Source organism: Stegostoma tigrinum, chromosome 2, assembly GCF_030684315.1.
Source record: "Stegostoma tigrinum isolate sSteTig4 chromosome 2, sSteTig4.hap1, whole genome shotgun sequence".
In the NCBI taxonomy this organism is placed as follows: domain Eukaryota; kingdom Metazoa; phylum Chordata; class Chondrichthyes; order Orectolobiformes; family Stegostomatidae; genus Stegostoma; species Stegostoma tigrinum.
Genome location: NC_081355.1, coordinates 91,190,510 through 91,215,555, shown reverse-complemented (window position 1 = coordinate 91,215,555; position 25,046 = coordinate 91,190,510). Strand labels below are relative to the sequence as shown.

At 38.4% G+C, this 25,046-nt stretch overlaps 1 protein-coding gene across 1 annotated transcript in view; it reads left to right on the top strand.

The window, feature by feature from the left end:
- Window positions 1–25,046, top strand: part of LOC125448293 (band 4.1-like protein 4B) — a 289,715-nt gene that overhangs the window by 141,772 nt on the left and 122,897 nt on the right. Inside the window, exons 8-15 of the mRNA XM_059655475.1 lie at window positions 2,049–2,136; window positions 2,422–2,510; window positions 2,606–2,675; window positions 4,848–5,017; window positions 5,105–5,214; window positions 7,619–7,649; window positions 13,002–13,035; window positions 18,347–18,405. Coding sequence (XP_059511458.1) covers window positions 2,049–2,136; window positions 2,422–2,510; window positions 2,606–2,675; window positions 4,848–5,017; window positions 5,105–5,214; window positions 7,619–7,649; window positions 13,002–13,035; window positions 18,347–18,405 — 651 coding nt within the window. The remainder of the gene's footprint in view (window positions 1–2,048; window positions 2,137–2,421; window positions 2,511–2,605; window positions 2,676–4,847; window positions 5,018–5,104; window positions 5,215–7,618; window positions 7,650–13,001; window positions 13,036–18,346; window positions 18,406–25,046) is intronic.

Genomic DNA, 25,046 nt, shown 5'->3' with positions numbered 1-25,046 from the left:
ATGCCTACTCTAATAAAGTCACGTATCCCATATGTCATCTTAATTATCCTATCTACCTTCTTTGCTATGTTCAGGACTCTTTGTTAATGCACACCAAGATCCCTCTCATCTTCAGTATTTTCCTGTCTTTCACCATTCATAGTGTAATTTCTTGCCTTATTGTCCTTCCAATTACCTTACACTTTTCTAGGTTGAATTCCATTTGCCACTGCTATGCCCAGCTGACCAATCTGATATCCTCCTGCTTTCCACATTTAATACAAAATCGTTGATGTACACCACAAAACGGAGGGGCGTCAGCACCCAGGCTGTTTAGAAGTCTACTGAAAACGGACTTCCAGTCACAGAAACAGAAATCTGGAGTTTAAAGAATAAATAATCAGTGTGGGTAGCGCTGGAAGATGTAACTTTTCCTTTAACCTAGAATATTGTTGTGTTCTAACATTGAATGCAAGTCTTTTCATGACTGAATAAACATTTTTGTCAGTGCCTCATCCAAGCCTGTACCTAACCTACCAGGTTAAAGTTATACAATTAGTGTCATAGCCTAGCAGTTCCATGTGTTGAGTCTCTTAGAGGCGCTGCGCACATCTCCAAAGTGAGTATTAGCGTCAATAATTAAAATGCACATAATGAAATGAAAGCTTGAAATAATAAGCAAATTAGGCAGCAGCAGTGGAGCAAAACACTATGGTTAATATTTCTATCAATGATCTTTTGTCAGAACAGGTGCCAAATATTAGTCTTGCTGTAATTTGATGAAAATCCTTTTCCCATAGTCTGAAAATAGTTGAGTTATAGTATAAACTGTTTCAAAACATATATTAATGTTTTTCTTAAAACTTTAAGTGGTATTGTGCTCAACAAAAATGTTTAGTTACAAAGTAGCAGATTTCCAGTGCATTCATCTGCAAATTGAGGATTTCTTTACATCCACCTCGAACTCATTGGATACTGAAATCAATATTTTTCTTTTTAATATCCTCACACTCACTGACATTCATCCATCCCTTATCTGCTCATTGGTTTCCAGAAAGCAATGTAAGTAATGCTTCAATTTAAAATTCTTATCCTCTTTTAGTCATTCCTCAGTCGCTTCTCTCCCTATCTCTGTAATGTCCCCTCCATAACCTTCCAAGATATTTCTGCTCCTCCAGCTCTGACCTCTTGAGCATCCCCAGTTTCCCTTGGTCCATCATTAACAGCTCTGCCTTTAGTTACCATGACCTTAACCTCAGGAATTATTTCCCTAAATATCTCTATGCATTTATTTCTCTTTCTTTGGTCACTCCTAAAAATTTTCTTTACCAAAGTTTAAATCATCTGCTTTAATATCCCCTCATGTGGCTTAGTATCAGATGTTGTTCAATAATACTGTCGAAAGGGATGCTTTATGACTTTACAGGCATTATATACGTAGAACCTGTTCTTGTAGTTATGTCACACAACCTCTTACTGTTGGCAAACGGTGGCCTTCCCATGATGAACTCTATTTTTAAAATGCAGTCTTATAATCTGTCTCAAAATTCAAGTTGCATCTTCTCATGATGCTTGTTGCCATCTTCTTCAAAAACTGTCAGTTTGGATTGAAAAACTTGACAACTGTTACTAAAGACAACTAGACATTTGTGGGAGCGTGCCAAAGTTGGTATTAATGACTGTGTATACAAAGACTAGCCACAAACTAGGGTTCATATATAGTGCTTGTAATCAAGTGATTATTGAAATGTTCTTAAGATTTAAATCTACCTTGTCTTTCCTTTTTGCTTGTGTTTCCACTGAACTAATGAGGGAAGTTTGCAATTGAATGTGGCACTGGGGTCCTGATGGAAAGTATGACATACTACAAATATAGAACAAAACAAATAGAAAAATCGAACAAATTTTGCTTAACACTTTGTGTAGCGGCTCATGAAGAATATGTAATGAAAGTGCTGAAAGTTTAAATTCTTCAGTTATGGCAAGGGTAGTGATTGTTCATATGATTGCAATTGAAATACTGACCAAACGTGGGCGTCATTACTGACTTCATTTTCTCATTTTCACAGGGGGAAAAGCCCAGCACAAGCAGAACTGTGTTATTTGAACAAAGCTAAATGGCTAGAAATGTATGGTGTGGACATGCACACTGTTAAGGTAATCTTAAAAAGAGTCTTTTCAAAAAAGTAATTATATTTATTTGTGGAGATAATAAGAACTGCAGATGCTGGAGTCAGAGATAACCGTGTGGAGCTGGAGGAACACAGCAGGCCAGGCAGCATCAGTGAAGCAGGAAAGTTGGCGTTTCGGGTTAGGACCTGAAACATCACCTTTCCTGCTTCTTTGATGCTCCCTGGCATGCTGTGTTCCTCCAGCTCCACAAAGTGTTATCTCTATATTTATTGGTGGATTGCCTTAACATATCTCTCCTGTTTTTCCTAGGGAAGAGATGGATATGAATATTCCCTTGGTTTGACACCAACAGGCATATTGATCTTTGAAGGATCAAACAAAATAGGCTTATTCTTTTGGTAAAGGATGTTACTTTTATCACATTTTACTATATGAAAACAAAGTGCAAACAAATTGTTTAAGTTCTCTGACCACCTCCTTTATTATCACGCAGGCCCAAAATTACACAGCTGGATTTCAAAAAAAACAAATTAACACTTGTTGTTGTGGAGGATGATGAACAGGTATGTAGCACATCTTCTGGGCATCTTAAGCAGATGCAAGGAATACATAAGGCCTCTGTTACTTCTGGTTTCTGACATTATTGAATCTAGCCCAAATTAACACTGTCTTTGCTAATGCACAGCAGAACTGAAGATTTTCAAGGGCTTAACTTCATTTTCAGAGTCAATGGGCTACCACACAAAGTTAGTCTTTCAGTTATGGATCTGAAGCTACCAAATTCTCAACGTGTATTTGTACCTTGTACAAATTAAGTTCTACATAAGTGCTTTCTTGGGTTCAGTGTTGGCACTTCGAAACTGTGTTTAGACTGATTTACAATCCTGTATCTTGTTGCTCAATAGTATAATCTATGCATGTAATGAAAGACTTCCTTTGTGACCTGGACTTGATGCTCATATATTATGCACATATATTTCCTTTCTCATTCTGTAGTTGGAATGAATGAGTATTTGGTTAAACAAAGTCTGAATCTAATTGCTTTATTCCCCTCAAATCAAGACACAGAACTGTGCTGAGATCACTCATTTTCATGGATGTTATTTGTTTAACCTAAAATAATGACCAATCTATGCACCATTTGCTTCACGTAAAACCAATTTTCTAACTACTCATTCCTGCAACCGACCTTCCTTAATCTTTTGATGTCTGACTGCCTTTGTAGCATTTCCATTTTGAATAAAAGACAACTTTATTTTCCATTGCCTCAGCCTGTATCTTCTACCCTTTCACAAACAGGCAGGTATTTAAAGACTTTTGAACATAATAGGCAGTAAGGTATTCTTTTGAATACCCAGACAAGCTATTGTGTGGTCTTATGATGAAACCAACCAAATTTTGTCTAAATACTTTTGTTTAAGCTTGAGAATATACTTTGCTTTTAAAAGTCAAAAACAATTGTGTGGAGAAATTATCCAAAATCATAAACTGTGACATCCTGTGAGATTGCTTCATTGTATTCCTAAACTGATTGTTACAATTACATGTTGAAGTGAATAAGATTCTAATTTTATTGATAGGCAGAAAATAATCTCATAGCTCAGTTGCTGGGAGCAGAGGTGGTGGTATGAGAGAACCAAGAACAAAGAAAATTACAGCACAGGAACAGGCCCTCCAAGCCTACACCAACATGCTGCCCTTCACCACTAAAGCCCCCTACTCTTCCAGGACTGTATCCCTCTATTCCCATCCTATATATGTATTTGTCAAGAATGTCCTTTGAAAGTCGCTATAGTGTCTGCTTCCACTTACTCCCCCGGCAGCAAGTTCCAGGCACCCAGCACCCCCTCTTTTTAAAAAAAACACCTTGCCTCATACAGCACCTTTAAACTTTGCCCCTCGCACCTTAAACCTATGCCTCCTAGTAACTGACTCTTTCACCCCAAAAGCTTACAAACAAACAAACAAATAATACTCAAAGGATCTATCAGCTTTAAAGGCCTGGATTTTATAGTTAGCAGCAATCAGTGTGAGGTCATTGTTCATGCAATTACAATTGCCCACACAGCTCATAGGGGCTTTTGCACTAAATAGACATTTTAAACAGTACAATAAATTGTATATTTGTTTAAAAATCCTTTCTAAGAAATGTAGTGTTTGAGCTAGGATGTATAAATTAGAATTATTAATTCAATTCCAAATCATGACTAGAAAACAAAATACAAAGAGGAGAAAGAAGATGGGATTGTGAGAGGATTAAAGAAAATAAAACAAAATCTATTTAGTTTAAAAAAAACTCCACAGAAAGCTAAAATGTTAAAGAATAAGACTCTAGAATTGTGCAGAGGTGGTGTTTGGGTTGAATTAAGACTTTCCATAACATTTAAAAAAAAAAATTCTTTCCACTTTAATGGATCAGCCTTACCATTTCCTGGTTTGTTTAGGGTAGTTCAGTGGGTACTGGGGTATGTTCCATGAATTTAATTCAGCGAATTTATCCATGCGATACCATTGGAGTAAAGCTCCTGGTGGACCAGGTAAACAAGCAAATTTCTGATTTCCATGTTTAGTTGTGAAAAATTGCTATTCAGTTTGCATTTTAATACAGACTGCTCTCAGCCTCATTGCTATTTTTACTGCAATTTCCAGGCCAATGCATTTTATTTATTAGAAACAATATTTCGCACAAAATACCATTTTTAACATGTGTCTCAATTTTTCCACCTCAATCAAAGGGTAGAGAGCAGGAGCACACATTTGTTTTCCGATTAGATAATTCCAAAGCATGTAAACATTTATGGAGATGTGCTGTGGAGAATCATGCATTTTTCAGACTACGAGCTCCTACTCAAAATAAAGAGGGACGATCAGATTTCATGCGTCTGGGATCTCGCTTTAGATTCAGGTATCACTGTTAGAATTTAATTGTGTTTTGCTTATTTCTGCCTGTTTAAATCCTATTTGTGCAACTGAATGCCAATATTTATTCCAGTGGTCGAACTGAATATGAAGCAACACATAAGAGTAGATTGCGACGGACAAGTACCTTTGAAAGGCGCCCAAGCAAACGCTATCCTTCACGACGACATTCCATGATTAAAGGTACTACTTGTCCCTTATAGATATTTCTGACTTTCTTTTCAGCAAGTTGATGTGTGTTACCAGTACTATTAGCACTGTCCATTTGTTGTTTTAGTGTCATGTGGGTATGCGCATTATAAAACAACAAATTTACCGAAGTGAGCTTCAAGTTCAATCTCCTTTTGAGATTCCCATGTGCACCATTATATTAACTTCCCATTTCCCATTTTTTGTGGTTAGGAAGTAAAATTTATAATTAATGTTTAACTGGAGGATGTTATAAACTCTGCTTATACCTACGTAGAGTTGGATTGAGACTACTTTCTTTATAAAGGGAAGGACTATTTCTTTTCCACATCAGTTTTCTTTCTTGGCTTCATTGCCTAAATTTATTTGGTTGGAAATTTGTTCAAGTATAACAAGAAAAGGTTATGTCAGTTCCCCTGAAACTTGTCACTACCTACTCAACTTGCAATATTAGCAAAGAAACCTGTACAGGTAGCAATATGTGGTGCCTATGGACCTCATGAAGTGTCCATACAAAGCCATTTGAAATGTCATTTGGTGCTTCTTTACTTCATCTGTCAATTATAAATATCCCACTCAGCACTCATTATGGGTTGAATTGATATTATATAGTGTCACCACCTGATGAATAAACATAATGAATCATCAAAACAGTCATGGACAGAGACGTTTATTCCATCACCTTGATTGATTGATGAACTGTAGATGTCATATACATGGACTTCAGTAAGGCGTTTGATAAGGTTCCCCATGGCAGGCTGATGGAGAAAGTGAAGTCACATGGGGTCCAGGGTTTGCTAGCTAAATGGATAAAAAAACTGGCTGGGCAACAGGAGGCAGAGGGTAGTAGTAGAAGGGAGTTTCTCAAATTGGAGACCTGTGACCAGTGGTGTTCCACAGGGATCTGTGCTGGGACCACTGTTGTTTGTGATATATGTAAATGATCTGGAGGAAGCTGTAGGTGGTCTGAGCAGCAAGTTTGCTGATGACACTAAGATTGGTGGAGTAGCTGATAGTGAAGGGGACTGCCAGATATTACGGCAGAATATAGACAGACTGGAGAGTTGGGCAAATAAATGGCAGATGGAGTTCAATCCTGGCAAATGCGAGGTGATGCATTTTGGAAGAATAGATTCAAGGACGAACTATACAGTAAATGGAAAAGTCCTCGGGAAAATTGATGAATAGAGAGATCTGGGTGTTCAGGTCCATTGTTCCCTGAAGGTGACAACGCAGGTTCAATAGGGTGGTCAAGAAGGCATATGGCATACTTTCCTTCATTGGGCGGGGTATTGAGTACAAGAGTTGGCAGGTCATGTTGCAGTTGTATAGGACTTTGGTTCGGCCACATTTGGAGTACTGTGTACAGTTCTGGTCGCCACATTACCAAAAGGATGTGGATGCTTTGGAAGGGGTGCAGAGGAGGTTCACCAGGATGTTGCCTGGTATGGAGGGTGCTAGCTATGAAGAGAGGTTGAATAGATTAGGATTATTTTCATTAGAAAGACGGAGATTGAGAGGGGACCTGATTGAGGTCTACAAAATCATGAGGGGTATAGACAGGGTGGATAGCAAAAAGCTTTTTCCCAGAGTGGGGGACTCAATTACTAGGGGTCATGAGTTCCAAGTGAGAGGAGGAAAGTTTAAGGGAGATATGCGTGGAAAGTTCTTTACACAGAGGGTGGTGGGCACCTGGAACGCATTGCCAGCGGAGGTGGTAGACGCAGACACGTTAGTGTCTTTTAAGATATATTTGGACAGGTACATGGATGGGCAGGGAGCAAATGGACACAGACCGTTAGAAAATAGATGACAGGTTAGACAGAGGATCTTGATCGGCGCAGGCTTGGAGGGCTGAAGGGCCTGTTCCTGTGCTGTAGGTTTCTTTGTTTCTTTGTTTATTTGACTCACTAAATTAAGGAAATAGGCATAAAGAGGCAGTATCTAATTCAATGCTGCCAATCACTCACCTTTAGTAGATTTTTCATGTTTTAACATTTCCTAAACTTGGACACCATGCATAGTTATCATTGTTTCTCACAAGGTTTTGCTGATGGAACTGACCATATGGTACTTGGTGTTGATTTTTTTAAAAAAAGTATTCCTTTGGGTGAATGAAAAACAAGAAATTATTTATAATTTTATATTATCCTTTTCTATTTTAAAAAAAAGTCAATTGGACAGGTTTTCAATGCAGGAACTTTTTTTTAGTATATACTTGAAGTCTTTTTAAAATATATTTTGATCACTAAAAGAGCAATTTTATGTAAGAATATGCTGCAGAAACAAGAAACAAACTGAGTTTGTCTTTACTTTCATAATTTCAGAAGTAGAATATTTAAGCATGTTGGGGAAGAAGACAAGCCTGTTAAATGCAATAATTTCTTCATCTTTATAGGTCCAAATGCAATGAAATATGGACACCCCAGGTTTGAATTACTTTTTTCTTCTTTAAGGTTAAATTGCCTTAAAAATTGCCAGATACCATTAAATCTTGACAGATTAGTACCCCCATTTTGCAGTAACTATTTATAATTTGCAAGAGTATCAAATCCGTTATACATTTGAAGAGAAGAAAAGCAAGCAAAATTTAAACTGAAATGATCAATTATTGCATGCATCTGAAAACATTTTGGCACATAAAAATATATGGAATTAAATAGAATTAGTACACAACTTGCAAAAAGTTTTTGGTACGTTTATAGATAGATTGATGCTGCTAATACAAAGATAAAGTTAGAGGTCACATGACACCACGTTATAGTCTAACGGGTTTATTTGAAATAATAAACCTTTGGAGCACGGCAAAAGCTTGTGATTTAAAATAATTCTGTTAGACTATAACCTGGTGTCGTGTGACTTCTGACTTTGTCCACCTCAGTCCAACACTGGCACCTCCACAACAATATAAAATTAGGTGAGACAATAAATTGCGTAGAGTATACAAAATGTTTGCAAAGGTCCATCAGGTTAGGTTAGTGGAAAACAGGTGATAGATGGAGTATAATGTTCAGGTCTATCAGGGTATTCACTTTGCTCAGAAGAATAGAAATGCTGTTTATTTTGTCCATAGCCTGGAATTTTAAAATGTTCATGTTCAAAAAGATTTGGGTGTTCTCATAAAGAAACGCAGAAAGTAAACATGTAGGTACAATCAGTAGTTAAGGCAAATGATACATTGGCCTTTATTGCAAGGGGTTTAGAATGCAAGAGTAAAAAAGACTGAAGACAGTCACTTAGTATCTTGAAGGATGTACAAACCATTAGTTCCAATCAGGCAATGCCTGTTTTTATGTTCCACTCGACCCACCTCCCACTTCTCTTCATCCTGTTACTTGCTTCCTGAAATGCTTATCTAGTTTCTGCTTAGACACATCAGTACTATTAATTTCAACCAGTACCTGTGGTAGTGAGCTCACAGTCTTATCTCAAAGATAAGAATTTGAATCATTAACTCGGTATTTGTTCCACAGATACCATCTGACCTGCTGAGTTTTTCCAGAAATTTGTTTTTGTTACTCATTACTTTATTATGTGGCATGTTATTGAAGGCCTTTTGAATATTCAAATAAATTACATCTCCTGTATTAACATTGTTTTGACAAAGTAACAGAGTCAACATACGTAAGCTTGGTTGAGCAGAAGTTTTCCTCTTATTGCTGATTATTCATTGTTCTTTTCTTACCTCTGAATGTGCTTCTATTCATTATTTAGTAAGGATTCAATTATTTTTTTCTTCCACCAAAGTAATTACAAAATTCCTTGGGCATGTTTTGCCCTTTTCTCAGATATCAGAAGTACATAAGCTTCTTGCAAGTCCTTTCTTTTTCTGACTTTTTTCTAATTAATAAATGTGAATGGCAATACTTCTGTTATCTCTTTGCCACATAAAATTCATGGATGCAATCCATGCAGGGTAGGTTCCTAGTCACATAGAATTTCTTTAGTTTGTTCATTGTATCCCCTCTCTCTCGCACTTATTGCTCATTTCATCATTCACTATCTATTTATTCCGTCTCCCTATCTGCATGCTCTCTATCCTTGCCTGTGATTTATCCTGTTCATCCCTTGATGCTCCTGTTTTCATGATAGCCATCTTTTTATTGATGTGGCTGCAAAATATTTTACTATTTTGTTTCATATTCTGTGATAATTTAATATCATTGCTCTTGATTGTCTTCCTGATTTTTGTTTTTTACTTCTCTTCTAATCTCTTGGCATTTTCTCTTCTTGTCTACTCCTCTGCTGCCTATGAAGTTAAGATATACCTCATTCCAGACCTTCAACTGTTCCTTCATTCATCCATGAAGTCACAATTTGTTCTTTCATTTCAGCAGAATATATTTTCCTTGAAGCTGTTCAATATTGTTTCAACGTTTACATAATTGTTTGACATCATTGTTTTGCATATTTTGTTACTCATTTTAACTTTATAACTTCTGTTCACAGCCCTGCCAAAATCAACTTTCCTGCAATCTCTTAACTGGGTCTTAATCATACAAACTTATACCATGGTCACAATTACTTCATTGTCTCCTATTACTTCTCCTATCTGCTTTGGTCTGTTTTCCATTGATCAATGCAAAGGCAAATCTTTCCTTGTTGGGCTTGTTAAGTATTGGGTTAGAAATGAGTTTAGTACATGTAGTAGCAAGTTCATTCTCTTATCCCTTTTATGTAACTTTTCGGCCAATTAACATCAGGTTAGATAAAACACGCCATGAATAAAAATAACACATGAAGCAATGACCAATTCTCTAATTTACCTGTATGTTTCTTTCTCTGCCTCCCTTCCACTGTAAAATGCTCTGTAGATCATATCCATTAGTCTGAGTGATCCTTTGTTGTCTTGTTTCTCTATAAGTACAGATTCAATTTTTGTCCTACTGATAGCTGTTTTTTTTTCTATTGCCATTATGTTATCACAAGTAAGTACAGCTATTCCATCTCTGTGATTGCCTGTCTATCACCTCAATATTATTACAGATACTACACATTGCAAACAAGCGTTTTAACTCATTTTTAGTATTGTTTCCTTTCACTGTCAGCCTGGATTTATGTTGAGTCTGGATGGCTTTTGAAATCTTGAGAGGATCTTTCCAGGATGTGGGCTAATCGGATTTCAGTCTTTCACTACAACTCTTGAAATAGTCGGCTGCATTGTGGAGATGGACATTGTTTACTACTCTGTGCTTTTAGTAGAGTCAGTCGAACTTTGTATGGAGCTGTGGTTCCCTGCATGTTAGAGTTGCAAACCACAGTCTGCGTGAGGAAAACTTTGAGAGGCTCATTCAAAAGAACCTCAGCATCTTATGTAAGGTTGTGTCCGGCCTGGCACTCTGCCTTTGTTTAATCACCTTTTTAGAGTTTAGCTCCATAACTTCCCTTGCCAGCAATGTTGCTACCTGACTTTGTCTTGTTCTACGTGTTCTGTCCTCGTTTACATAATAGAGTGCCTTCATTTCTTGTAGATGATAGAGCTTGAATAGGGATTTAGTGAGACCACACCTCAAGCTCCCTGCACAGTTTTGGTCTCCATTTATCGCGAAGTACAGCAAAGGTTCTCCACACTGGTTCCTGATTTGAGAATGTTTTCCTGTGATGAGAGGCTGAACAAATTTTGCCTATACAGTCTGGAATTTGAGTATAAGGTTATCCCATTTGAACATCCAAGATTCTGAAAGGGATGGATAGCATAGACACTGAGAAATTGTTTCCCCTGTCTAGAGAATCTAGAATAAGGGACACAATCTGAATCCCAGGAATGAAAGGTTTGTCATTTGAGGAGCACTTAAGGACTCTGGGTTTGTATTCGATGGAGTTTAGAAGGATGAAGTGGGCACCATATTGAAACTTACAAAATACTGAGATGCCTGGCTAGAATGGACTTGGAGCAGATGTTTCCAATAGTAGGAGAAATTGGGACCCAAGGACACAGCCTTGGAGTGAAGGGGCGACCTTTTGGATGAGGAGGAATTTCTTCAGCCAGAGGGTGGTGGATCTGTGGAACTCATTGCTGCAGAGGTTAATGAGTGTCTTTCAGAAGGAAATTGACAGGTTCTTGATTAGTAAAGGTAACAAGGGTTATGGGGAGGTAGAAAGAGAGTGGGGTTGAGAAACAAAGCAGCCATGATATGGTGAAGCAGATCGGATGAGCCAAATGGCCTAATTCTGCACCTATAGCTTGTTGTCAGGTAACTTGAGGATAAATGCCTTTATTGGATGTTATGAATGTTTGGCATTCTCTCCCATGGATGATGTTGATGTTCCTTTATTGAATATGTTCAACACTGGAATAGATGGATTTTTGTTTTCTTGGCAACTGAGTGATATGCAGAGTGAACAAAAAAGTGGAGTTCCAACAGAATTGACTGGCAGGGCAGGATGAAGGGACACATGATCTATTCCTTCTGTTTCTATTGGTTCAATTTACAGAACCCAATGGAAGTGGTACTGTGGTTCAAAAGCTAATTAGAATTTATGTACAGAACATCAGAATAGAGCTTAAACACAAGGCTTTTCAATAGTTTGGTAATCTACACTTTAATATGGTGCTACTTTGATCAACATATCAGAAAAATCACATACTGATCAGGATGGTTACAAGATAGAATAACTAAATGGATTCCAGTGGGATATGGTTTTGTTGAAAGATCAAAAAGTTCACAGCCTGGGGTAAATTTGTTGAAATAAAATCTTTCACTATCTTATGGGGGTAAAGTGGCACGGCGGCTCAGTGGTTAGCACTGCTGCCTCACAGCGCCAGGGCCCAGGTTTGATTCCCTCCTCAGGTGACTGTGTGGAGTTTGCACATTCTGCCTGATTCCATGGGTTTACTCTGGGTACTCTGGTTTCCTCCCACAGTCCAAAGTTGTGCAAGCTAGGTCAATTGGCCATGCTAAATTGCCCGTAGCATTGAGGGATGTGTAGGTTAGGTGGGTTATAGGGGGGTGGGTCTGGGTGGGATATTCTGAGGGTCAGTGTGGACTTGTTGGGCCGAAGGGCTTGTTTCCACACTGTAGGGATTCAATGAACACAACGTGGCCAATAAAGAAAATTACAAGTGTTGAAAGACAAACGAGTACTTAAAACTCCTACATTGAGTTGCTTATGTGATAAAGAAGATTATTTGCAATCTGTTTCTGTTTACCTATTATTTAATAACATTTTAACATATCATATAAATTTAAAAATCTAGACCTATTTAGCATCAGGAAAATTCTTTTGTGGAAATTAATTCTGATAGTATATAGTTCCACAGTACTGTGGTTTATTTTATTGACTTGCAGGGCATGGGTGGCGCTGGCTGGCCAACATTTACTGCCTGTGCGAAGGTGGTGGTGAGCTGCCTTCTTGGACCACTGCAGGCTCCCTGTAGCTTTTATGAGGAGGTGCCAGTGTTGGACTGGGGTGGATAAAGTCAGAAGTCACACAACACCATGTTATAGTCCAACAGGATTATATGAAATCACAAATTTTCTAAGCACTGCCCCTTCTTCAGGTGAAGTCCTTATGAAGGGACAATGCTCCGGAAAGCTTGTGATTTCAAGTAAACCTGTTGGTCTGTAACCTGATGTCATGTGACTTCTGACCATGTGAAAGTTGACCCACAATTCCTTAAGGAATTTCAGGATTTTGACCCACTGACAGTGAAGGAACAGCAATATATTTCCAATAAAGATAGGCTGTCTATTTACATCACTTTTCTTTTTTATTTTAAATTATTAGAATCAGTTTGTTTTCATGCTTTTATTCACTGAATCTATTTTCTTTTTCATCAGTTCACAGAACAGTGCAGGAATGTGTGGATACCAGGTAAAGTTAGCATTACTGTAAATGTTGCTAATAACTAGTTCATTTGTTTTTGTATAAACTATTTAGTTTTAAGAATTAAAGATTTATTGTAAATAAACTGCTAAATACAGTTGAAACGCTGGGAAACCTATTATACATAAGAGGTTGCAGATCATGTTGCTTTGAGATTAGTATTGTTAAATGAATCTGCACTGCATCTCACTTTGAAATCTATCTGACATATTTGCTGTCACCATCCTCTTTCTCGGTAAGGATCTAAATAGCCTGCTTGGTCTGTTGTGGAAGAGGAAAACCACTTGACGATCTAAGAGGAAGTGGCTCATGTCTTAAGGAAGAGGCAGTTTATTTCATGAAAGCAATTAGGTACAAGTTACATTGATACGATAGACATTGTTACTGAGATTAGATTTGATGCGATATCTTACTCCTTCATGATCCAAAACTGTTCCACCAGACAAGTCTGTGTGAAATTACATTGAGCAGTGCTTAATGCGTTAATCCTTTCAGACCCTGGCACCCTTTTATGACATTTCCCCTTGCACATTTCTTGCACTATTATCATAACACTTTAGTGTATGTAATTACATTTAACCCTAGTCATCTCCACCCAAGTCTCTGACCTTTCAAATTCCAGCATCTGAAGGTTTCACTGTTCTCAGATTTGGAAGATTGAAAGGTCTCTGAGTTAAATACGCTTCACTTTAATTCTGTTCTTGACAATGTAAGGTCTGTGAACCCTGTTAAAACTAGAGAGCCTTATCGCTTGGATTTCCTTTGCTGAAATTGTCATTCTGCTGAAACAAGCAATTGACGAATTCTAATATCTGCAGAACCTTTTAAATTCATGAACTTCCTTTGCAGAAGAGGCTTATCCTTTTAGAACATATACTTTATTTATTGCAATGTTTTGAATTTCTGGACCGGGCACTTAGATTTTATTTTTGGCATGACCCTGTATCTACAAACCAGGCTGTTACAGTATCCTGGATTCTCTGAGCCAGGCAATTTCTTCTTGAATGTTGGTACAAAGTTGTGGACATTGCTGCTGAGATGAGATGAACAGTGACCTTGGAGTTGTTTGTACCATGTCTTCAATCTTCTTCTCAAATTTCTCTTGAAGTGTGTAAACACTTTATTTCGACTTGTTCATTAGGTTGGATGTTTTCCTTTATCTACAATGATTAAATTGCTTGTAAAACCAATGTGTTCGTTCTCAATTGTGCCACTTGGCATTCGCTTCAGATTTGGGATGATTTCAGTCATTAGGACAGATATTTCTTCCTGAGAAGATATAGGGATTAAGTGTCTTGCTTGAATATGTCTTCTCATCGTCTGACATCAAACTCAAGTCTATTATTGCTCTCTGTTTACCAAATTGTACTGCTGTCTGAATTACATCAATTGAGAATTCGCCAATGAGTTCAAGTGATGTGTACTGCTCATTTGCTGTCTCACCATTTGCAGTTCTGTGCAAACTTCAGTAATTATTGCAGTCTGAATTCTCATCAGGGATAATTGAATTGGAAAACGTTTTCTGCCAGCTCTGTAGAGTCAATTTCAATCCTGCTGACGTTACGTGAAGAAATAAGTTTATTATGTCAACGTAGCTAATCCCAATGGATTCTGTCTTCTGTTTAGATTCCACCCTGAATCTATGAAGCCCTGTGGAATCTTTTACCAGTTGGCCCTTGATGAGTAACCAAAGTTTCTGTACCTTATTCTCTGGTACTCCTTAAACAGATGTTGATAACTGACTGTTGCTTGAAACCTCAAATCTGCATTTGCAACTACTCTGATAATCTTTCACTCATGTGCTTCACAAGAATCTTTTTATCTCAGCCCCCAAAAATAAACAAGGACTCTGCTTCCACCACCATTTCAGGAGTTCCAAAGACTCGCCTCCCTTGAGAACTTTTTCCTAGTTCTGGATTCTTCCATTAGTGAGCGCATCATATTCACATCCACCCTGTTGAGTCACCTCAGCATTTTCAATCTGTTTCAATCCTGTTACTTCTTACTTTACTTTATTCCAATAGTTTCCCTTTTAATTTCTGATAATTCCCAAATTCTTTGTGACTTTTCTTAATGAATGCTGCTGATCACGTCTTTAATAAACAATTCGTTTTCCTTAATAGCTTGAGCAAATGAATCACATTGCTCGTGGCTTTAATAAATTGCTTCAGTCTCCTTAACAACTTTACTATATGTATCCTGCACTTCTAAGCTGTACAAGATGAATCCTGTTCCTTCAATGGATTTCTCTGGATGATTCCTGCTGTCTGTAGTCCTAATAATAATCTCAATTTTGCTTCACTTATTTTGTGGATGAATCTTGCTTTATGCTGTTTAACTAAATACTTCCCACTATCACTTTTTAATTGATCTCCCACCTTTTCTGCAGCCTCTAATATCTCTTACCTTGCACCATCTAACTGATTTTTATCTACATAGTCTTCTAATATGTCTCTTTAATCTTGGTTATGCAGGGCCAGTAGCCTGAAATGGCCTCTTTCTGAGCCATCAATTTTCTATAGTTTGCAATGTTCCTGGGTCTGCAACCTGATTGTAAATTGATTCTGATTTCTCTGTGACTCATGGTGCCCACTTGTTGTGGCAGCACTGTTCGATTTGAGCTGACTGAGTTGTCTCTTTTGACTCCTCCCACTTCCTACAGACTAAGAGGGTGGCCATGGGCACCCGCATGGGCCCCAGCTATGCCTGCCTCTTTGTAGGTTATGCGGAACAGTCCCTCTTCCGCACCTACACAGGCCCCAAACCCCACCTCTTCCTCCGGTACATTGACGACTGTATCGGCGCCGCCTCTTGCTCCCCAGAGGAGCTCGAACAGTTCATCCACTTCACCAACACCTTCCACCCCAACCTTCAGTTCACCTGGGCCATCTCCAGCACATCCCTCACCTTCCTGGACCTCTCAGTCTCCATCTCAGGCAACCAGCTTGTAACTGATGTCCATTTCAAGCCCACCGACTCCCACAGCTACCTAGAATACACCTCCTCCCACCCACCCTCCTGCAAAAATTCCATCCCCTATTCCCAATTCCTCCGCCTCCACCGCATCTGCTCCCACGATAAGACATTCCACTCCCGCACATCCCAGATGTCCAAGTTCTTCAAGGACCGCAACTTGCCCCCCACAGTGATCGAGAACGCCCTTGACCGCGTCTCCCGTATTTCCCGCAACACATCCCTCATACCCCGCCCCCGCCACAACCGCCCAAAGAGGATCCCCCTCGTTCTCACACACCACCCTACCAACCTCCGGATACAACGCATCATCCTCCGACACTTCCGCCATCTACAATCCGACCCCACCACCCAAGACATTTTTCCATCCCCACCCCTGTCTGCTTTCCGGAGAGACCACTCTCTCCGTGACTCCCTTGTTCGCTCCACACTGTTCTCCAACCCCACCACACCCGGCACCTTCCCCTGCAACCGCAGGAAATGCTACACTTGCCCCCACACCACCTCCCTCACCCCTATCCCAGGCCCCAAGATGACATTCCACATTAAGCAGAGGTTCACCTGCACATCTGCCAATGTGGTATCCTGCATCCACTGTACCCGGTGTGGCTTCCTCTACATTGGGAAAACCAAGCGGAGGCTTGGAGACCGTTTTGCAGAACACCTCCGCTCAGTTTGCAACAAACAACTGCACCTCCCAGTCGCAAACCATTTCCACTCCCCCTCCCATTCTTTAGATGACATGTCCATCATGGGCCTCCTGCAGTGCCACAATGATGCCACCCGAAGGTTGCAGGAACAGCAACTCATATTCCGCCTGGGAACCCTGCAGCCTAATGGTATCAATGTGGACTTCACCAGTTTCAAAATCTCCCCTTCCCCAACTGCATCCCTAAACCAGCCCAGTTCGTCCCCTCCCCCCACTGCACCACACAACCAGCCCAGCTCTTCCCCCCCCGACCCACTGCATCCCAAAACCAGTCCAATCTGTCTCTGCCTCCCTAACCGGTTCTTCCTCTCACCCATCCCTTCCTCCCACCCCAAGCCGCACCCCCATCTACCTACTAACCTCATCCCACTTCCTTGACCTGTCCGTCTTCCCTGGACTGACCTATCCCCTCCCTACCTCCCCACCTATACTCTCTCCACCTATCTTTACTCTCCATCTTCGGTCCGCCTCCCCCTCTCTCCCTATTTATTCCAGTTCCCTCTCCCCATGCCCCTCTCTGATGAAGGGTCTAGGCCCGAAACGTCAGCTTTTGTGCTCCTGAGATGCTGCTTGGCCTGCTGTGTTCATCCAGCCTCACATTTTATTATCTTGGATTCTCCAGCATCTGCAGTTCCCATTATCACTGATGCAAATTAGGTGAACTGGCCATGCTAAACTGCCTATAGTGTTCAGGGATGTGTAGGTTAGGTGTGTTAGCCATGGGAAATGCAGGGTTACAGGGATAAGGGATGGGGTTGCGTGGGATGGTCTTCAGAGGGTTGATTGTGGACTTGTTAGGTCGGATGGCCTGTTTCCAAACTGGAGGGGTTCTAGGAGAGTGGGGTGGAGGAAGCCCACAGGCAATATTTGTTGGATGCAGCTCAGAAACATTGGAGCTTAGAGAAATTTAGTGGCAGCTTAATGAGGCTCAGTGCTTGATATAAGCTGAAATAATACTGGTACTTAGGCATTTGGGAGCAGTTTCAGAAATCTGGGAACATGATCTTGGGAGGAGATTGAACTAACATGAAATGAATGGTTTTTAAGGCAACCTGAGTCGAAAAGGCTTTGTGGGCATTCCAAGCCTGGATCTTTAGCGCGAACATTTGGTATTCTACACAAAAGGGATTGCGTTTTTGTGACGTTGGATAATTTACAGTGTTACTAACATTTGCAGTTAAGACAGATCTGTTCCATTGACTGTTTAAAAGTGCAGTCTATGGGCTGTTTGACTGTAATTTGTCTGTTAATTCACATTTACCTCAGACTGATCCTGAAAGTTAAAATCTAAGTAGTATATATGTAGTACGTGTGTGTTAGAATCATAACCTTGCCTATTCAGTATACCTATTTAATTATTATCAATTGTGTTTGTTTTTGTTAAAGGTTGTAACGTAAGATGTTTTGTATTTCAATTCAATGCTGGAATCTTGCCTTTTTTTAACCCTTGATTCTTCCATTTCAAAGATTATGGTCTATCATGTGAGATCCTAACTGATATTTGGCTTGTCAAATATTATAATAAAAATGATGTAAATACAATACGCTAGCTATCATACAATTTTAAAGTTGGTGGACTTGAAACATTTAGTAATTTTTCTCTTTATTGGCTTTTAGACTCCATATATGTGCAACATACCCCCTGTGCAACAACACTGGCATTCCAGTAATGTTAGGTAAGATGATTCTATATCTTAAAGATTACATAGTAAATGTTTTGAATTTTAAATTTATTAATAGTTTACGTAACCCAGATCATCAGTTGAACCAGCTGCTTGGGTGTGCAATGTATCAGAATTATTTGAAATGAAGTGAACTAGTGCTTAAAGCATGATGGTTTTCTAAAGTGATAGGCAGGGGAAAAACAAAGTTCAACTTGTATTTAATGCCTTATTGGGTTAAATTAATTAATTAATACTTATTGCATTATCGTTCCTTTCAAACTACCAGTCCTAAATATATTGCACACCAAAGAACAGCAATAATTATTTAATTAAAATACCAGTTTAACATTAATAGACCAAGCCTTTCCTTTTACTGTTGAATATTATTGAATTTGGATTACTTTCTTTTCTTGATAAATTTATTTTACTTAAGAATGTTCCTTTTGTTTTTAAAACAAAAAATCGGGTATTCTGTTGGTGAAGACCATCCCTGCTGTACTGCTATTCACAATCACAAGGTGGAGGGTGATTTCAGTTTCTGTGGTCTGTTACTGAAAATTGTCTGGTGGAGGGAAATATATGGTAGAGTACTTTCGTTTAATTTTTAAAACCATCCTTCCTAATGGCTCAATTACGGTGTGTGCATTTGTGTTAGTGTCACTGGCATTACTTGTTGAATTTGTGAGTTTGACATTTAACTAAACATTTTACTATCGTAAATCATTTTTCAGCTGTTGATCTTAAAGTTCACCATGATCTGTAAAGCTATCCCAAAGAGAGGAGATATGCCACAATAAATATCTTGTAGCCTTTTGGATAATTTATCAGGTCTTAAAGAATAAAAAGGTTTTTTGTTCAAAGGAAGCAGTATGTGTGGAATTTATCAGCGTTTCAAGCCTTTGGGAAGGAATTCTGCATGTCCCTGCATGTGCTGGAAAGTTAGTTTGTAGAGCACTAGAGTAACTTCATTCTACAAATTCCTAAGTGCATGACATTGCAGTCATACGCCTTGCTACTTTCATTTGGGATGATTTGATAGCAATCATGACCATATCACTAGTTTTGTTGAAATGATAGAGATATGTTTAAACGTCATTTTCCTGTTATATGTAACCCTGTCTTTTTCACTGTTATCCCCCTCTAACTCTGTCCTTCCTCCAACCCTACCATGCATGCATTTACAATTGTTCAGTAACCATGACTTTGATATCCATATGTTATGTAAAATCTCATCTCACTAACTGCTCGCTGTGCACATGGTACAGGCCATCGCCCAATGATGACAGGCACAAATATTACAACCGGACACCATCGCAGGAAGGAAATGGCAGAAACGCAAGATATGTTCAAGAGCAAAATATGAAGAACATGGGAGGCAGGAAACATAGTGTTGACCAAGATAAACTCATGACTACACTTTGAAAAGAATGGGAAAACGTTCATTATTTCCTCTGATTTTTGAACCCCTTTCCATTCAAGTTGCAATCCAGATTGACTGACTATTAGGGGGTCTAAAGTAATCTGGGAAACTGCATTTTAAAAAAAAACTTTATGTACACTTTTCTCTAGTCATCTTTTCATGCTTTAAAGATGCCAATTACATTGCAGTTTTTTTCAATATATCTGTGAACCATTTACAAAACAAACTTAGGTTTGTTGAATTTTCTTTTATACAAATGCATCATACAGGGTTAATACATTGATGTTTGCAATGTAGCAATGGCAGATCGTCTACTAGGAAAAGACATTTGAGCAGGACAAATATTTAACATGTTTAAATATCGTTGGAGTGATGAGAGCTTACACTTTGTAAAATGTTATGATGATACAAGGAGCATGGTTGGGTTCAATTCATTCTACAAAATAGTGCTTAGAGTATCCAGATGTACTTTTCAAGTGTTCTGCTTTGTGTCTAGAAAATTTTATTTAAAAATGCACATTGAGACCTCAATATTTCTTGCTTTCGCACTGTTCTGTAAATAAGTAAATCAGAAAGCATATATCTTGGTAAAATGGTGTGATCTGTGACTTGCTATTTTATTAAGAGGTTAATGCTGAAATAGGGACGTGTTCATTAGTTAAAATGTTTGTAGAAATTTTCTTCAACGTGAAATCCATCTTACTTTCCACTCTTCTTCTGAGCTCTTGCTGTGATATCTACCTACATCCATAAGGATGTCTAATGGGAGGAATCTGCGATTCACCTCTTTGCCAGTACTGTTTTTGCCATCAGTTGGCAGTAGAAGAGCATGAGAAGATCCAGAAGGGCTTAAGATTTGAAAAATATATCTTTTCTGGCTCCTCAAGATTGCAAGAGCAAATATATCTCAGTAGTGGTAACGGACAATGTGATTCCAAATACAACCTATACTGTGTAAACTGTGCTCCTGAGATGCTGCTTGGCCTGCTGTGTTCATCCAGCCTCACATTTTATTACTGTGTAAACTGATCTCAGCCTAAGATGTTGCAGTGCAGTATCATTAGGCTTGATGTCCTCCCACTATTAATAACCCCCAACTCGCTGAGCTATTCCAATACATGCTCATTATACACCGACCTTTGCTACATGCACAGGCAGAGACGGATTTAAGAGGAATTAGTGATTTCTCTTTGTTTCCTGCTGATATGTGCTGCACAGATTGATGTGAAGAATAGTCATGTGTGCAGCTGCTCAGATGTTAGCTTATGCAAAACTATTGTTTCATAAGCCACCATGTTCAGGAAGAGAAAATAGTAAAGGGAGCAACACTGAGGAAAGGAAGAAAAAAATTTACGCAAGGAAATACACAATTCTAATGTGCTTTACTGGAACAGTGGAGATTTGGAACTGACTCTCTGGAAAATTAAGAGTGCAAGCCTGAATATTAGTACTCAATCACACAATGCATTATAGATCCAGTCTTCTATGTTGCTTGAATTATAAATTAATGAACAGAACTTTGAAGCTAAAACTCAGTTCAACTGCTGAGTGTAATCTAGTACTAATCTTGTGCCTGATCCAATCATCTTTCAGTTCATTTCCAGAATAAATAAGCACTGAATTATATTCTTAATTTTGATGAGAATTTGTTGCTGGATGCACATTTGAAGAAACAAGAAAAATTTTGACGACATAAGATATCTTGTTCATTTTATTGCAACCTCAAGTAGAATATTGAATTGCAAAGCCATTTGGCATTTGCGTTTCCAAAAGGACCTAGTTCAACTGTGTTATTAGCTATCTTTATACTTGCTGAAGCAAATAAGAATTCCATAAAGTGCAAAATCAAGTAAGCTGATTTGCCCAAGAGCATGGTAAATAAAATACCAAGTCATTTTAATGTAACAGACAAAAGAAGACCTGTCCTTTGTTGAAGCTTTTTAATTTCTATATGGGAGCGTTTGTACTGACTTAAAGGAAAATTGCATACAAACTATGCTAAGCACTTGAGCTACATTGTTTTTATGAAGGCATTTCTCTAAAGTTTTAAATAATATTTTCTTCCCTTCTATCATTAGACATAGTTTTATGCTACGTGATGATCATTTGGTGAGCAATTTAAGTTAGTGTTATTCCTTAGGCACCACATCATTGTTATGCCTTAATAGTCGGGTTCTTTAAATTGGGACAGTGAGACAAAAAAGAACAATTTGTTCTGTTTGTCAATGTGCAGTGTATACAAAAAGCAGTAAAATCTACATGTAAGATAAAGAAAAACAACTTACTTTCTTTGCAGCAAGAATACCTCGTGTTTTAAGTGGCTAACATCTCTTATTTGCTCATCCTTCTAGGTCTAGTGAATTTCATACTGTCTACCATGTGAGAATAAGTAAATGAGATCCTGTAATGGTGGATATTAGTTAGAAATAGCAAAAGTTGTGGATCAGCATTAAAGTATCTATTGCCGTCGTCTGCCTTCCAAGCCTTTTATATTTGGAATGTTAGTTCAGAACTTAAGAATTTTCAGCTTATTAGCCAACTGTGGTTACATTGATTTTTATGTATACCTGTCAGTCTTCTCCGTCCCAATATGGTTGCCTTTACTTCCTGTAGGGCTGGTATGAGTTGGAGAGGAAGTAAATTTAGCCATTTTTATATTTCTAGTTTACCTCCTATATGGAACATTCTTTCTAAATTCAAACTATCAATCTGTGGACAATTTCATCAAAATAAGTGTACTGTGATACTCTTATCACAAACAATACCTTACTGCAATTAGCTACAGCTTACAGGATGTACGAGGTAAAAGTAGGTATTGCTCTGAAAGTGACCCTTGGGCATTTTATGTTGTATTTCTGCTGAGTGTCTATGTTAGTGAGTCACTGATAATTATGTAACTGTTCCAAAGGTCCTTTAATTGATTCCTGTGTAAAATGTTGGAGGGGTTTACTTCATAAAATATTAACATTGTATAATTGTGAATTTAGACGAAGAGTAAGAAAATGTATGTGTATGTCTGGCAATTAAAATAAGTAATGAATTATGATAACGAGACAGTGTTGAAATGTGCTGTTGAAAATATCAATGTGATCAAAGCCATCCGAAAATTTCAGGCATTCATCCAAAACTGCGGGTAAATTGTTTAACATCTACATTACTAAAACACAAGCAATATGTCATTTGAGTATATAAGAGACCTGCACGGTGGTGTTCTTTTGTTCTCCATTATCATTCACACAAGCAGTTCTTGTTATGTGCTGCATAAAATTAACTATGCTACAGTGATTAGTGATGCTATTAGAAAGGAAATTGCTAGCTGATGGGAATCAAAACATTTCCTTCTGTAGTTCTACATATCTTCCCATGGCCCTACGCTGCAGCTTCCCACCCCTCCCCCAAAAAAAAGTCCCGCTTTACCCATGTGACAAAAAATAACCATTCAACTTTTTAATATTAAGATTACGCAATATGAGTTAATATTCTGAAACTGGCCTGTTTTCTATTAATTAAAAATTCTAGCTGTGTAAGAGTTAACTAGTTCAGGTTCCTGTGGAAGGGTAAAGTGGTTGATGGTGGTTTTTGCCACGATGTGTTTTTACATTTTCTCCTTAGTCTTTGAATGTGCATGCGCATTTTGACCTCTGATCTCTCCAAAAAGCAAGTCAAGAAAAGTACTGGCTATCTGAAATTAATCTCTTCCCTATTGTCAGAGTTGGTTGGCTTCCAAGTACAGTGTTAACTTTGAAGTCCTCTAGACTTGTTTTCATGGCCTGTTGTCATGAGAACAGGAGGGAGCAGGAACCTTGAGGACATTAGAACTAAAAGTGATTGAATTAAAAAAGATTGATCAAACATCAGATTTAACAACCAGGGAACATTTCAATATCGTATTTGTTCTAAAATGTTCAAACCAAAGTTCAAAAACTATCGCCTTTGCAGTGTCACTCAAATACAGGAAAACGCAGTACCAAACTGACATCAGATGAAGTGCACAATTTCTAGAACATGTGGATTATGGAATTTAAGTGAATAGGAAAAAAGTTAAGAAAATATCTACTCTCATGCAGGCACGAGTTATTGGGCATCTAAAATTTGTTCACTGAATTCAAGTTCCACCTTGATTTGATCTGTGCCTAATGAAAGAAGTTCAATGATAATTCTTATTATCATAAATTTCTGGAACTATCTTCTAATTTATCATGTTCTAAGAATAAATTAAACTTTTCCATACATCAGAAATATTTGAAAATTCTTATTACTGAAAATAATTATACATGAGGCTACTGGATTAAAAACATAACTACCGCTCGTCCATTGATACTGTAGTATTTTGCGCAGATCTTAAATTTTAAACATCAAATTTGGCACTGAAGTTGGGCCAGGATCTCAATCTATGAAGATTCTTGCTGGTAAACCTCATTACTGGTATAGGTGGACCAGGTTCCTGCAGGTGAAAACTAGAAATTCAATCAGTTTGTTTTTGGAGGTGGAGAAGATTAAGCATCTCTACTGGATGGGATTTTTCTGTCACAGCAAGTCGGTGAAGATGAACATTATATAATAGAGAAAAGAGCTATGGATGCTGGAGACCTGAAACAAAAATAAAAATTGCTACAGAACCTCAGCAGGTCTGGCAGCATCTGTGGGAAGAAAGCACAGTTAATGTTTAATGAAAGAATATTTTGAATATGCACAGAATTCCTGAAGCATGCCATTTAATTATTAGGTGAATGGAGGCCACATTCTCTTAATACTAGATTTCTGCCCATGTTAGTGTCCAACTGATCTTTGTTCAGTTAGACAGCGGAGATGAGCCCCACTCTATAATCTCCCATTTTTGTCAGTACAAGTTATGCCTATTAAAAACATGGGGCTCCAGTATTGCTGGGAGTTTATTTATAGGGAGTGACATGACCAAACAGGTAGATGAGAGAAAACCGGTTGATGTGGTGTATATGGATTTCAGCAAGGCGTTCGATAAGGTTCCCCGCAATAGGCTATTCTACAAAATGCGGAGGAATGGAATTGTGGGAGATATAGCAGTTTGGATCGGAAATTGGCTTGCTGAAAGAAGACAGAGGGTGGCAGTCGATGGGAAATGTTCATCCTGGAGACCAGTTACTAGTGGTGTACCACAACGGTCGGTGTTGGGTCCACTGCTGTTTGTCATTTTTCTAAATGACCTGGATGAGGGCGTAGAAGGATGGGTTAGTAAATTTGCAGACAACACTAA